Source organism: Liolophura sinensis, chromosome 8 (assembly GCF_032854445.1).
Source record: "Liolophura sinensis isolate JHLJ2023 chromosome 8, CUHK_Ljap_v2, whole genome shotgun sequence".
NCBI lineage: Eukaryota > Metazoa > Mollusca > Polyplacophora > Chitonida > Chitonidae > Liolophura > Liolophura sinensis.
The window spans coordinates 44,855,880-44,872,097 of record NC_088302.1 but is presented as its reverse complement, the minus strand read 5'-3'; the positions used below and the strand labels follow the sequence as shown (position 1 = coordinate 44,872,097).

The window sequence follows — 16,218 nt, the reverse complement described above, 5'->3', positions numbered from 1 at the left end:
GCTTCTCACCAATGTGGTGTCTCTGTGTTCAAGTCCAGCTCAAGCTGGCTTCCTCATTGGATGTAAGTTCTGTCAGCAGCCCGCGGATTGTTGTGAGTTTTCTTCGTGCTCTGATCGGTTTCCTCCCACCATAATGCTGGCTCATACAAGTGAAATATTCTTGAGTACAGCATAAAAACACCAATTGAAAAAGTAAATAAATCATTGGGGATCCCAAACTCCTGAGACCCAAACACTTTTGATGAGTTGGAAAATGCCCTGGATCAGATCGTGTGTATATGTGGATAGAATTATTGAAGAATTAGTGTAGTCAGGACCTTACTGTTTTAGGGACTTCTGTTATAAGTGTTTATGATGGAGATTGACTGTAGACAATTACGATAAATGTCTGGATAGATTTGTACTTTTGTCCTCAGAGTTCTCAGTCCTTGTGGAGCAGACTTGCTGTACTTCTCAACTTCCTTCCTACCAAAGATCAGCTGTTACAAGGTAACGATTTCATGCATCACTGTAACAGTTTATACGCTACAGTGTACACCACCCGTTTGGTAGATTATCATACTTCATAAAAATGAATTGAAAGTTTAATTGCAATTATCTTGAAGCCGCATAGTAATTTGGTGTTGATCAGACACATACTGCTGTGTACTGTTTCTACATTTATAACTTTTCCTTTTTTTTTATAAATTTTGTTCCCCAAGTTCTAAAGTTTTCACAAATCTCCTGTATGTTGCATTGACCAGCTGGAGTGTGTAAATAAATATCTAGTTTATGCATTTCTTAAGCACTTATACACAGGGTCTGGTTGTTCAAAACTGTTACAAGACTTAATATAAGATTTAACTTTAAGCCAACTCTTCAGTCTTGTACTTATCCCCAAAATAATTGTGCAACAGTACATTAAATATGAACTAAAACTGCTGCTTTTATACTCTTACTTTGAACAACTTCATTGGCTGCTGGATTTGGCTTAAATCTAAAATACGACTTAATACACTAATATACTTCTGAACAGCCAATTCCAAGTGGTTTGTTTTTACGTGTGTTTAATCTTTTTTAATTTTATTGAGTGTGTAATATGGATTTTCTGTCTGTTGCATAGACCCATATCAAAATAAGTAACAGTATATATATATATAATTCCTGTACTGATGAGAGTGACATTTTGAGGTTTGCTAGCATGCCCTGTGCACATGTCTGCCAACCTGAAGGCAGTCTTAGAGACAAGTGGAGAGAGTCGCTGGCAGCAATGCTTCCCCTGGTGGAGGACATCAACCTTCAGTGCTTCGTGCCTCTACAAGAGCTCCATGCTACCATAGACTTCTCCCTCTGGAGTCAGGCTGTGGTTAAGGATGACATGGAGGTTTGTGTGGCATGGTTTTACTGATATAAATGTAATCTTAATGACAACCAGAATCATCTATTTAGAAATTGAATGAGTTAAATCAGCAGATATGAATGTGAATTGGTAACCAGGTTATTGTACACCAAACCTTAAGCAACTGGGGAGCACTTTAATCATCTAAAATCAAAAATGAACACAACCTGGGGTTATTTTTTTTAAGAATGGAGGCAAAAATCATGGGTGTCAAATACTGTCACAGTAACGTCATATTGCTAATGGCGACATGAGAGGCACAATCGGGGTGAAGGTGTATATTTCACATTCTGCCAAATTTTAGTACAGACATTAGAAGTGCTGAAAGCAAATAATTACATTTCTCTCCCAGTGTTCTGGAAAAGAAAAGGTATGAATATGTTATTCATTAGGTGGACTAACTACAGTATATGGAACAAAAAAAAAGCTAAATATTTATGCCACCGTTATAGACAAGATGTCCGTTTTATAGAAGAATAAGGGTAATGTGGGCTTTATGATTTAATCTCTTCAGTTCGTGGCTGTCTTATTACCTGTTGTTTATTATCGTTTAACTGTTTGATGGCTTGTCTTTCAGGCACTTCTGCGCATCGCCTGCCTCAGACAGTTTGGGCATTACCTCTCCAGTCTCACAGGTGTCGAATTCTTCTTCCAACCAGAGGAGAAGGAATTTCTAGGCCCCGCCCAGTCTCATCACTCAGCAGAAGAGAAAACAAAGCAGGATAACTTGGTAAGTGAATTATTTATTGCCAACACTGTCAACAGACTAACCGTAGCTGTTTGTTGAAGAACATGGTACTTGCACTATTCATGAGAATGACTTTTTAAGCGCTAGGTAAACCCTTTGTGTGAGGAGTTCATGAATCTTCTCTTCACGCCACCCCCTGTCGAGCCACCCCCTGTCATGCCACCCCCTGTCAAGCCACCCTCCGTCATGACCCTCCCTTTACAACCCCCCTCCCTTCACTGGAGTGCAGGAATCATATTTTGACAAATTCATCTTTTTTATTCAAACACATTTCAGAAAAACATTCCTGATTTAGTTCAGAAGTGCTGAAAATGATAAAATTTGAACAGCTACTGAGACTACCACACTGCCCCTTTGCCCCATTTAATTTCTAGATTTATTTTTAGAAATGCTGAAGATGGTGAAATTGTGTTGTTTGCAAGAGTATCCTCCCTTTGTTTAGCATTTATACTTGTAGAAGTAGTTCCCCTTGTGCTGAAGAACACGCAATGGAATGTGCACAACTACCATTTAATAGGGTTGGAATACCACTTGGAGTATGCAGGCTTTATTGTGGCAGTTTTATGGGTGACCTACTGGTGCTGTAATAAAAAGTCTGACGTAAACAACCTTCTCTCTGGTGCGTAGACACACGCAGAAGCTATGTGTTAATGTAAAAACTGCTGACATCTGACTGCACTTACTATTGTCTGTGTACTAATGTAAACAGATGCCTGAGCCTTGTTTCTAAGCCATATGGATGTCACTTGTTGTCAAAACTGTTGTTTTGCTCTCTACTCGTGCCGTAAGATTTCCTCATCTAAAGTGAAGGGGTTACAGTACAGCAGTTCAGGGTACATGGAAATTCTGACAAACTAATTTATTTTCCAACAAACTGAGGAAACACCAATTTTATTTTGTGTTCTTTAATAAAAAATCTTTATTTTGCCTGATGATTGTTTTTTTAGGACTTTCCTGTTTATCAAGGCTTTGCTATCAAAAATAGGACCAATGGCTGGGACAGACCACATTTCCCACAAATCAGATGATTTTTCAGTTTTATTTTTTGTGACGTATTTTTTTCATTCTGCTAGTACAGCCTAAGTTTGGGATAAGGCATCTACAGGTGGAAATCTTCTCTTTAACTTCATTTATTGGAAAGTTTAATATTGATATTTGAAAAAGCTTTTGAGCAGTAGAGCCAACTTTTTTAATATTTAAAGGGGAAGATTATCATTAGATTTCTAACTGTTAAAAACACATACTGGCACTTTATAGTTAATTGTATTGCATGTAAGAACTTTCCCCAACTAATTTTAATCTCTCTCTAAAAGAAGAATAAGCCATCAGCTTCAATTTAGGGAATTTCAATCTTGGCCAAGTAGCCTGCAGTGGAGTTATTTTTGACTGGAGATGCAGTGAAAACCTTTTGTGAAGTCACAGTTAGGATGCCTTTGGTGTAGCATTGATGCCTGTGGTGTAGCGTTGATGTCTATGGTGTAGTGCCGATGCCTGTGGTGTAGCATCTATGCCTGTGGTGTAGCATCAACAACTTGAGACTAATCTGCATGATTGTTAGTGTGTTTGATCAAATATCTTCTGGGTCACTTCTTGGGTGCAGGGCTGAACTTCTTTTAAACACTAATTTTACCCATTTTGACTTCGAATTTAGTGATAAAACGTTTCACACCAATGCTTAAGATTCTTTTTTTTTGCGAAAACATTGTTTCATCTAGAATCTAGTAATAACATACACTGTTAATTGTAAAAAGTTGCTTAAATAATATTGACTTTGGAGTGCATCGTGTAATGCATCAAAGGTTTTTTTTGTTGGGATCTAGGCCTGCTGATAGTTGTACAGTTGTATCTGGGTTCGGACCCAGTCAAACATCCATATCAATTAGATAGAGCACTTGTTTGTGTTATTTATGGCCTGTCTTGAGCATTTCCTTATTAGATTACATTTACAGACTATCAAGAGGCCATTTGTGAAAATTGTTTAAGTTACTTAGTGGCAAAGTTAATGAAGTAAAGAAGATGCTAGATTTGAGTATAGTTTGTAGTAGACTTGGAAGGAAGGTGAGCTGTTGTGTGATTCTTAATGGATGAACTCCCTGAGCCCCTGCTGGAAGCAGTCCGCAGCGCCACTTGAGAAAACATAGACATCTAGTTTACAACTACACATGTAATGAAAAACATATTTCTGGTTAGAATTAAAGGGGAAAGAAAAGCAGAAGAAGAAGGGAACAGAGTAAACATTTAGTGTGTGGGTACAAGTGTGAATGTATCTGATATCCTGCCAATCCTGGCAGCATTAGCCTGCCCCCTGCCTGCCAGCCTGCTGCACACATGGGGGCAAGGCCTCTGTTTACACTGACTCCCCCACACAACATCCACCTTGTGCTATCTGCTTATTTTACCAACGTCTGGGAAGTATTAACTGTCAGCTTTTATGAAATGGAAACAAGCATAAATCAGTGAGGAAAGAATTTATTTAATCTGCAATTTGAGCTGGCCTGACAAATTGCAGGAGGTGAGGAATTTAGTGTGGAGGTAAATGAGGGATAGGGTGGGGTGAGGAGGTGGGGAGGGTTGATAACTTGAGGCAGTAAGGTTGTGGCTCCTAGGGGTTTAGACCCAGCGGTGTTGTTGTCCAGAATTCAGATTTCAGTTTTTAAGTGGCAAGCGGTCTAAAGGAGGACACGGGTGTCCTGTAGCAGCTTTAGAGTTGGAAGAGAAAGATCAGTAGCAGTGAATTGAAGGGGCGACATCACATCTTGAAGGCCTTGACTGTGTTTTACATAAATAAACTACTGGCAGTTTGCTGTTAGATGATCACTTTCAGATTGGCACAGTGACATTTAACCGAGTGCACCCAAAAAAAAAGAAAAGAAGAAAAATAACAACCTTGTCCTAGACTACGCTCAAACTCTCCTCAACAGAAAAAATACCTCTGAAGTTTTTAAGAGTGATATAGTTTTGCTTGGTGAATCAACAAGCTAGTCCTTGTACCCCTATCATAATTGTTAGTATCATGGCAGGTTTTTTTAGGGGGTGGGGGGGAGGAATGGTTGTTATCTGGTCTGTGTAATGCAGTCTGAAGAAGGCCTGCTATCTGCCTGTGTAAACAGCTCATTCTGACACATTACATCTGTACTGCATCCCAGCTGAAGTCATGGCTCCGACAGCTAACTGTACACCTCTGATGTAACGATGTGGGTGCGTAGGAACAACAAAGGGTATAAAGAGAGTCTGTTCTGAAAAACTATTCCATTTAGATAATTATTTGCAGTGGAATTTGTTATTTTAATAGGTTAGGATAGGGAAAGACTGTAATTTTAGAGTTTTATGCTGGAATATTAATAATAATGTTCAAAAAGACTGTTATTTATCCATATGTTACAAAGGGTTTTTTTTTCCCAAATTATTTTCGAAACATGTTATTTCCTATATTCAACGGCAATAGTATATGTTTTTATACACATGTTTCTGTTCTGTCCATCTCCATTTGTCAACAAAATTTGTTCAGATGTATCAGTGTTATAAATAGTTGAACATTGCACTTACTTGTACAGCGTAATGTACATGTACATACATTCTTCTCTAATGATTAATCGTCATCTTACAGTGTTAGAGTGAATGATTAATACTCAACACCACTGTGGCAGAATTACTGCCATATCGTGGCAACTTGATATCATGGCGACTTGATATCGTGGCGACTTGATATCAGATAATAGTATTACATGGATCTGATTTAAAACTGCTTACTGTTGTGGTGTTCTTACTAGTGTTTGGTTTCAGTATATATGTTAGCTACTGTAGAGATCTTTCAGATTGGGATGATTGGGTGTATTACCAGTGCTTTTGACTTATACTGCCATCTGTTACTGTCATCAGATATCTAAGTGAATCCTGAGTCTGTATGCCTCATTAAAAAAAAAAAAGTTTCAGTCTGCTTCAGGTTTTTGTAGCGAAATAGCCATCATTGAAATACAGGCTGTTATAACTGATGATGCTTCAGGTGGAAAGTACGATCAGCAGGTGTATAAGATGTTGATATATGCATATATATGTGTGTGTGTGTGTGTGGAATCAAGATACTGGCTCAAATGATGTGTTGCTTTTATGAAAAAGTTTGAGCCTGCTGAAGTGGTTGGGTTTTTAACCACATCCACTGGGAGAAACACTGTGACCTGAGTGAGGTGGCATTGGTTCAGATGCAGGTATTGCATGCAGCATTTTCTTTTTGAATAAACCCAGTTGTGTGTTGCTTACTGGTAGTGACAAGTCAGGTGTAAAGTTCATGAAAAACGACGTGCTGATTTATCAGTTGAAGTGGAATGACATCCCTCATATAAAGTGTGGGTGGTATAGTTAGATAAAGATACACTTTGTGTGCTACTGAGCCTATTTCTACAGGTGTTTTAGGTATCTGACAAATATACCGAACTGGCTGTACGCCAGTAGACAAAGAATCCCTTCCCTCCACCCCTCACCCACCCCTCACAAGGCACTTGACCCATGGCAGGCAGACCCGTACATTGCCTTGTAGATCAGCACTTGATCTTTGTGTGAGAGTTGCTTGATCTACCTGTATCTGTCGCTGGGATGTGGGCAGGTGCCTCTGATTGTCCTCAAGTCACATGAGAACAGTGTCAAGTGCCCACCACGGATAAACTAAAGGCCCTGAACTCTTCATAAATACAGATGGCTGCTATAATGCACCTGTAATTGAGTACTTACTGCTGATAGACTGTAATTCACCAATAATTGAGTTTTGAAATCTGGTATGTTGTAATCCATCAGACGTCCAGTTCTGACTGTTGGTGTACTGTAATTCTCCAGTATTTAGGCACAGACTGCTGGTGTACTGTAATTCTCCAGTATTTAGGCACAGACTGCTGGTGTACTGTAATTCTCCAGTATTTAGGCACAGACTGCTGGTATACTGTAATTCTCCAGTATTTAGGCACAGACTGCTGGTATACTGTAATTCTCCAGTATTTAGGCACAGACTGCTGGTATACTGTAATTCTCCAGTATTTAGGCACAGACTGCTGGTATACTGTAATTCTCCAGTATTTAGGCACAGACTGCTGGTATACTGTAATTCTCCAGTATTTAGGCACAGACTGCTGGTATACTGTAATTCACTCGTAACTGGGTTCTGATTGCATATATACTGTAATTCATCAGTGACTGAGTTCTGACTGCTGATGTACAGTAATTTATCAGTAATTGTGTGCTGACTGCGGATGCACTTTAATTCACTAGTTATTGGTTACCGACTGCTGATGGACTGTAATTCGCCAGTAATTGGGTTCTGACTGCTAGCATACTGTAATTCATGCATATTTTGGTAGTGTAATTGGGTTTTGACTGCTAGTATACTGTAATTCATGCATATTTTGGTAGTGTAATTGGGTTTTGACTGCTAGTATACTGTAATTCATGCATATTTTGGTAGTGTAATTGGGTTCTGACTGCTAGTATACTGTAATTCATGCATATTTTGGTAGTGTAATTGGGTTTTGACTGCTAGTATACTGTAATTCATGCATATTTTGGTAGTGTAATTGGGTTCTGACTGCTAGTATACTGTAATTCATGCATATTTTGGTAGTGTAATTGGGTTTTGACTGCTAGTATACTGTAATTCATGCATATTTTGGTAGTGTAATTGGGTTTTGACTGCTAGTATACTGTAATTCATGCATATTTTGGTAGTGTAATTGGGTTTTGACTGCTAGTATACTGTAATTCATGCATATTTTGGTAGTGTAATTGGGTTCTGACTGCTAGTATACTGTAATTCATGCATATTTTGGTAGTGTAATTGGGTTTTGACTGCTAGTATACTGTAATTCATGCATATTTTGGTAGTGTAATTGGGTTCTGACTGCTAGTATACTGTAATTCATGCATATTTTGGTAGTGTAATTGGGTTTTGACTGCTAGTATACTGTAATTCATTAGTAATTGGATAAGGGCTACTTGTGTCCTGTAAGTCATGTGTAATAGGAAGTTTTGGCTACTTCTGTTCTAAAATTTGATTCCTTTCTGTTTTTTTTAAACAATATCCATATGGGGTAAGTCGAATCATACTTTATGCTATTCTTTGTATTTTCATTAAGAGTATTATATTGCTTTTTCTAGGTTGAAATATTGAGAGTGAATTGCAAAGGTGTATCAATTATTAGTTTTAAACTTGGTATTATCTCCCCAGAATCCATGGGAAATGACAGATTAAATTTTTCCATTATATGATGGTATAATGTTTGTCTTCTTTGTCAGCTATCATTTGTAACGGTTCATCTTGACAGTCTACAAGATATAATATTCATTGCATGCCTTTTAGCACTCTGAAGAATTACCAGATTTCATACCAGGGTATGCAGATGTTTCAATGAACTCAGCATTGAGTGAGCATCTTTGTAGGGTCATTTCTACAAAGTGTTTGTAGGGTCATATCTAAAAGTGTTTGTAGGGTCATATCTACAAAGTGTTTGTAGGGTCACATCTACAAAGTGTTTGTAGGGTCATTTCTACAAAGTGTTTGTAGGGTCATATCTAAAAGTGTTTGTAGGGTCATATCTACAAACTGTATGTAGGGTCATATCTACAAACTGTATGTGGGGTCATATCTACAAAGTGTCTGTAGGGTCATATCTTCAAAGTGTCTGTAGGGTCATATCTACAAAGTGTTTGTAGGGTCACATCTACAAAATGTTTGTAGAGTCATATCTACAAAGTGTTTGCATGGTCATATCTGCTAACTGTAACAATCAGTTATACATCGTCTCATCACAGGTGTTATTATTACAGGTGTAGCTGACCTGTTGTCAGCCACAAACTTTACCTTGTGTTCTTTGAACTGTGAGGCACAGCATGATAACTACAGAAAGTCCTTAAAGCAGTTCAGATGTGATAAAAGGTAGAGTTGTTGGTGTTTTATTGCCACTCTGGCAGGCTTTGTTTACCATGATCTTACTGGCACTTTTCCCACTGAAGTATCTCGCTCAAGGTGTGTCTACAGCTCATAAAGCTGTCCATTTGCAGCAGATTTTATGAGGTCTCAGCCATGTAACTTGTTAAGTGCACCTCAATCAGTTATTTATTGATTTCCCCCCTCAGGTAGTTGAACGACACATAGCTCATACCAGCATACTGAGAAATATGATAAGAACTTGTAAGAAGTTACAGTTTTAATGACACTTTGTTGTTTTCTTGATCCAGGTGAGGATTTTTCAGAAATCCCTGTCTATCTGATTTTATCTCTTTAAATAGCCTGGCAGCGTTTGTATGTTTCCTTGAAGGTCAGCAGTTTTCATGAATACTTCTTTAGCTTGCATAATACCCTCTGTCAGCTGAGATTGTCACAAGTGCTGTTGTTTTGGGTTGGTTTTTTTTCTTCTTTTTTTGCCTTAAGTAAGCTAAAATTTATGTATTTATGTAAAAACGTATTTTTATGTTTACCTCTTTCTGCCCAATTTTGCATGTAAAAATTTCCCTTCTGTTTTGGACCTTTAATATCAGTCATATAAGTATGATGTGAACCCAAGTGTTTGTGTGTTTATTTTCTCTTATGGAAGAAGTTCTTTTGAAGTTACAAGTAACTGTTGAATATCTACTCATGCACATAAGCAAACTATTAAATATTACACACAGCGTTTGGGAGGAAGATAAGTTTGTCGCACCACTGACGTCTAAATTGAAATTCAAACATTTGACAGTATTTCATTTAGTCTAAAAGGGTATAATTGGTCATTTAGCTGTGGGTAGCTTTTCTCTCGACTTTCACTTGTTATTCGCATTGTTGTTGTGGTTCTTTTTTCTTCTTTTCTTTTTCCAAATAAATTGATGAAGGATATTACTGTACATATTTCTGCACTGGTGACAGGTTAGCATGTACATGTCTATGGGTGTTGATTTTTAGCACAGTTTAACCATGTATGTATACATACATTGAGGGAATGCCATATCCATGTTTATTATACTCTTTCTGACTTTTCAGTTGGTGAAGATAAACTTTACTCACTCACTGAAAGCTTTGGGTAGTGCACTTTATGAACATTATGTTGGAAGAGATTAAAATTGGTAAGAGTTTAAGAGATGTTGTAGTTCCAAGGGATTCAATGTGTACTGAACTACCGGAAATAAGCGCTGGTCAAGTGGACAATGTTTGACTTCCTTCTGGCGGTACACCCCCTTAGGGACATGTCAACTACTTACAGATTGGGCATAGTTGTGTGTTCAATCAACAAGTCCCCTTGGCGGGAGATAAACGCCTCCTTGAGGGAGACAGGTAAGGGTGTAGATGACCATCCATATGTCAGTGGTGATGTTTACCTGCCTGGTAATAGTGTGTCCTCCCCTACTTTACCTCTCCCCACCCTCTCCCTTCCACCTTCTCAGGGAGACCAAATAGGACTTGCCTTAGCACATTAGGAATGCTACCAGATGCATTAATGGGGAGTTGGTTGGGGGAGGTGGGGGGTAGGAAAGCCCTCCAGTCAAGTGCTACAGGGACAGGGTCCAGCTCATCTACTTCACTCCAAGCTTATCTGGTGATAAAGATAGACTGGTTAGTGGTGTTTGATCTATACTCTGTGTATCAACTGTGTCAGATAACATCTGTGCCCTGTTATGCAGGACTTTATTAAATGCTGAAATCATCCGACAGTTTTGTTAGTCTGCCTGATTAAGTTAATTATCACCCTGATAAATATTCATGAGTTTATACATTACACTAGTAAAGGCAAAGATAGATGGGTACTTGTTCAAGCAGAATGCAGGCAGTACTGATCATTACTACGTGGGCCTGATATATTATCGTTATTTGTATCTCTTGATTATAAGATTAAAATAGTTGTATGAATAATAAGATACAACTGAATCATGTTTGCTGGAGGAAGATGAAAGAACAAGATTTTAATTGTGACCCCTTGTGTTTATGAGCTGACGTCAAAACCAAATATTTATTATGTTGTTATGATGTTGACACATATGCCTGTGTTCTGGAGCAGAAAGAGAGTCCAAGTAGCAATACATCTGTTGACATGTTCAATAACAAAACATGATTCAACCATGTCAGAAATGTTGTGAGCTTTGCAAGTCATTTTTATGCAAACCTGAACTCTTTTTTTTTTTATTAATGTTTTTGGTGGCTTTATTGTCCACTGCAGACAGGAGTGACTTTCTCTGTGTGATATAGTATTGACCTAACACAAACAATGGCCTTGCTTCTTACAAAGGCCTACTAAGTCTTGGTCCAAGCCTATCACATGTCATCTGAACTGAAGCCTCATGGTTTACATTACCCCAATGCTTTCCGCCTGTGTCCCCTCAAACTTGTTCAACACAGACCAGCTGCTGATACATTCAACCAGAGAATCTGCCCTGGTCTTCAGCCAATATTGGCTCAGAGGTGTCAGCCAGGTAATTTTATTCCTGCTCATGCCTGGCGTTTAAGAGGCCCTGGAATGGAGGGTTAGAATTGGTCTTTGTGTTCAGTCAGGCCGGTGTACAGAGGGCCATTATGCGGGGTATTTAGGCTGGCTATAAGTAAAGCAGGCAGTATCCTGAGTCAGTGGTGCTTACCCCGTGTCAATATTGCCCAGGTAGGGTTGAGGACTAACAGCTCACACACTGGGCCTCAGCACTGAGGGGCACAGACCCTAGGCTGTCAACAACACTCACATACTATTGGGTCGCTATAATGACTCCATAAATATGTACTGTGTAATTAGCAACCCAAGCCTTCGGCCTCAGGGCTGGTGTTTGTCCACGCAAATATTTGGTTTTCCAATATTTGCTTACCACCTCCAAATACTTTACAATTTACAGGGCTGCAATCCACTGAACTGAACTGACTTGACAAGCCAAAGGAGCGAGCGGGCAAACTGGGTAAATCCCACCTCAATGGATCAAGTGTTACACTAACTTTTTAAGCCAATGGTGTCCCTTAGTGTCATATCCGGGCTGACTTTTGTTTCCCCAACAGATAGCTTTGACCAATCAGCTGCCAGTGAACAGGTGGGCTGGGTTAAGGAGAGACCAGAACTCCGCCCCTCTTCACGCACAACAGCGGCGCTCCACCACTCCTCTGTTTACTCAGGGCAGAAGCAAATCCCCACATAGGCATTCAGGGTGGATGATGAAAAGTTGACAAAGCTCTTAAGTTTGTGAAGGTTTAATCACTGTCGGAACTCCTCACAGAAGGTGTGAACTGTTCAGCAGGCAGTGTGTCTGGCTAGCACCCCTCTCCCTCATCTATTTGCCTTTCCTACTGGTCCTATCTTATAGGTGTGGTCACCATAGACTGGTTACTGGTTGACCCATGCAGCTTCTCCCAGGGCCCAGTCAGATGTTCAAAACAATTTGTTTTTACCTACGACTAAGCACATCTATTTGCCAGTCATTCTGTCTTTCGGTTAGTCAGTTGTTCCAATTTTTTATGTCTTTTAACACAAACCATTCACTTATACAGGGCCTGAGTGCAAGACGACATAAAACCCTTCAGGGAGATGTTGCAGCTATTATGAATTTTATTTTTTGAAACGCCTGTCTTCAAACCACTTGTGTTATTTATAAAATAGTAACAAATGCCAGAAATGTTTGCAAGGTATATATGTCTGTGACCTCTTGTCCAGTAATGAATGTTGAACACTGCTGACAACTACACATCAGTCAGTTTATCATGCTTAACAGTGACAGTCATATATTGTCTGTTTTGTATTCAACTGATAATAAATCTTACTAAGCTGTAAATACAGCTGTTTGTAATACCATAGGACTCTATAGATGACATTAAGATTATCTCCACACATTGAAAATGCCTGACAGTGCTTCCTGATTCTCTATTTAAGGAAATACATCCTTCACACTCTCGTCAGTGTTTACTCTGCTGCAGTGAGCAAGAGGTTCAAGCGATAATTAAGAGATCTGGGTGCAATCGCGAGTTAAATCAATTTGCCATGTGTATTGCCATCAGCATAATGTTTCAGTGAGGCAGCGCTGTAAATACACTGACACTGGGACCATCATACCACAAGGAGACAGGCTTCATGTGACCAAAACAACTGGATGTTCCCAAGGAAGCCAACAAACACATGGTTTATGTGGAAGATAGATTTTGAAAAGCTACATTATTGTACATCAATGATGAGAATCATTCAGGTCAAGGGTATGATAAATTTAAAACAATATGACTGTGAACAGATGATGTCATCTGCAGGTAGTCTGTTTGCACCTGCGACAGTTAGTTTTAAAGATTTCAACAAGCGTTGTTGAAGAAACATATTGTTTTTGAATGACCTTGATGTGTTTTTGATGATCATTACAGGGCCTTTTTCCGTCAACACCTTGAAAACACAATATATTTTGCAAGTTTGTTTTTGCATTTTGTATGAAACAGCTGGGATATTCTGATTACCAAATAATACATCGGTTGATTCTTCTAAACTTATTTAGTATCATTACATGTATTTGTCAGTACCTTATAAACCTGTGTTCAGGTGAGCATGTAATGATGTGTGTTTCAAGTAAAAATTACTGTCATGTATGAAACCTTCCAGTCATTGATTTTAACATGTCTCTCAATACCCGACAGCCTACACATTTCCACATTCTTTGTAAACTGTATATTTATTTTCTCCGAGTCAAATAGAAGCATTTGAAAAAGCTGACTGTATTGAATGTGGGTCAGATTGAGTGCTGTTTGTGTATTCAGCCATCATTTTTATTCCGTCTGGAAGTTGTGGATAACCTGTTGAGACTGTTCAAAACGTATACTGAATCTAAGCGAGTGAACACCTACTTAGGGTTTCCTTGTAAAACCCATGAAGATGAAGAAAACTAATGAAGATGAAGAAAACCATTTTATTTGATGGTCATGAATGTGATAATAGATAGCTTGTGCTGGCTGAACACTTGGGAATACAGTGCTTGAGACCATGTGGTTTTGACCAGTAAGGTCACATGGATAAGCCAGCCACTGCTAAACCAGGTCTGTGGGTTTTTGCTGGCTTACACCAGTAAAGCGTTGATCTTGCGTCAGCCATTTGGCCCCTGGCCTATACAGCCTGTTTGTGGATTAGCAGTATGTCTGACAGGTAGTATACATTACAGTGTGTGAAGTGGAGAGTTAGGTCAGATTAGAACATCCAAGGTAATCCTGTATTTAGAAACCTAATAAAGCAAGCCCTGGCGAGTACATTATGTAAACATGAAACGGTTTGTAGTTCGTGGAATTGCTAATATCACAGCTCAATGCAGCTGGGTTCAGCTGTCGTGCAGTTTGTTTGCTCTCCAAGTTTGTGTTGATTATTGTAAAACATAAGCTGGTGCATGCCTGTCACTGAATGCTGTGTATATCAGCTGCCATATTGAGGCTGTATTCAATGTTATCACTGGTATCAGACTGTTTGATGAGTTGATATTGGCATAGCCATCAGTTGTGTGTGTCATCTGTGTGCAAACTCTGAATTCTCAGCAATTTCCAATATACCTGTACTGGTAGGAAAATTAAAATGCACTTTGTGCAATAAAATAATAACATTTTGAGGATATTTTTCCATTATCTGAGCTGCGTAACAGATCCTAACTTCAGGTTCTTTGTACCTATCAGGGCAAACCAGTTTGAACAGCTTCTTTTGAATCATATAATTTAGAATGCTTTGGAACATATACTAATCAGAGAAATCCAAAATTTTAAGCAGTCAAGTTTTTTTTTTCTGATGTTTTAAAACAGCATACTATGCTAGCTGGGTTTTATCAACCATGCAATCAACACAGAGAAAGTGAAGGCAAATGGTTTTGCATTTAAGCTGTCTATACAAGGAGGCCATCTGCGTGTCTGGTCGTTCTGTAACTGTTTACAATCTGTGTATGCTGTAACACGATCAGATTTTTGTTGTATTTTTGTCATTGCTTCAACCATATGTGGTAATTCTTTCACATCATGGCTATTTAATTAATTGGTGTTTGTGCCATACTCAAGAATATTTCACATAAACGATGATGGTCAGCATCATAGTGGAAGGAAACCGAGCAGTGCGCTGGTCAAACCCACAACCACCTGCAGGTTATGGCAGACCTTCCCACGTATGGCCTGAGGGGCCTCCGTAATGACCCAGGAGTCTCTCACCAATGCGGTCGCTGTGAGTTCAAGCCCATCTCATGCTGGCTTCCTCTCTGGCTGTAAGTGGGAAGGTCTGTCAGCAACCTGCGGATGGTCCTCTGGGCTCTGTCCGGTTTTCACCCACCATGATGCTGGTCGCCGTGGTATAAGTGAAATATTCTTGAGTACGGCATAAAACACCAATCAAATAAATAAATAAATAAACATATGGCCCGAGAAGAAGCCAGCATAAGCTGGATTTGAACTCATAGGGACAGCATTGGTGAGAGGCTCTTGGATCATTCTGCCATGCTAGCATGTTAACCACCTCGGCCATGGAGAAACTGTAGGCTGTAAATACATCCAGTCATTGTTGTAGATGCTTTAAGTCATTGTAAACTGTAAATTTGTGCATGAAGGTTATATCTGTGTTGCAATTCATGTAGTTTGTGAAATGCTGGTGAAGGAATGATTTAAGAAAATGGGTATGTTATGATACTTCTTGGCACCATTTAATGTATTTGATAGACATACTCTGTTTAAAGTGAATGGGTCAGTGCTTGGGGTTTAACATCGTACTTAACAATTTTTCAGTCATATGAGGACTAAGGAGTCCTTAGACAGAGTGAATGTAATGTGCCTCCTTGTTGCCCGAGCCATTATACTGATACAGGTCAACCAGTCATTGCACTATCCCCTTCATGCTGAAGGCCAAGCAAGGTCTTAGGTGTGGATTGACCCAAGATTGACCCTGGATCTACTGCCTGCTGAAGCAGATGCTCTACCAACTATGCTATCAGGCCCACAATATGTTTAGATAGCTCGTACCTCTTGTTCATGTACTTCAGCTAGAGTGATTAGTTTATAATGTATACATACCCTGACATGTGTTTAGGCGTAAAATTTTGCGAAATGTTAAGTTCATGATCATGTTAAGTTCATGATCGTTGACAGTTTGTTTTGTAACTGACCAGTCCAGAGGTTCTTGGG

At 39.1% G+C, this 16,218-nt stretch overlaps 1 protein-coding gene across 1 annotated transcript in view; it reads left to right on the top strand.

The window, feature by feature from the left end:
• Positions 1–16,218, top strand: part of LOC135473576 (nonsense-mediated mRNA decay factor SMG5-like) — a 63,734-nt gene that overhangs the window by 15,412 nt on the left and 32,104 nt on the right. The window contains exons 18-20 of the mRNA XM_064753433.1: positions 417–563; positions 1,103–1,363; positions 1,956–2,108. Coding sequence (XP_064609503.1) covers positions 417–563; positions 1,103–1,363; positions 1,956–2,108 — 561 coding nt within the window. The remainder of the gene's footprint in view (positions 1–416; positions 564–1,102; positions 1,364–1,955; positions 2,109–16,218) is intronic.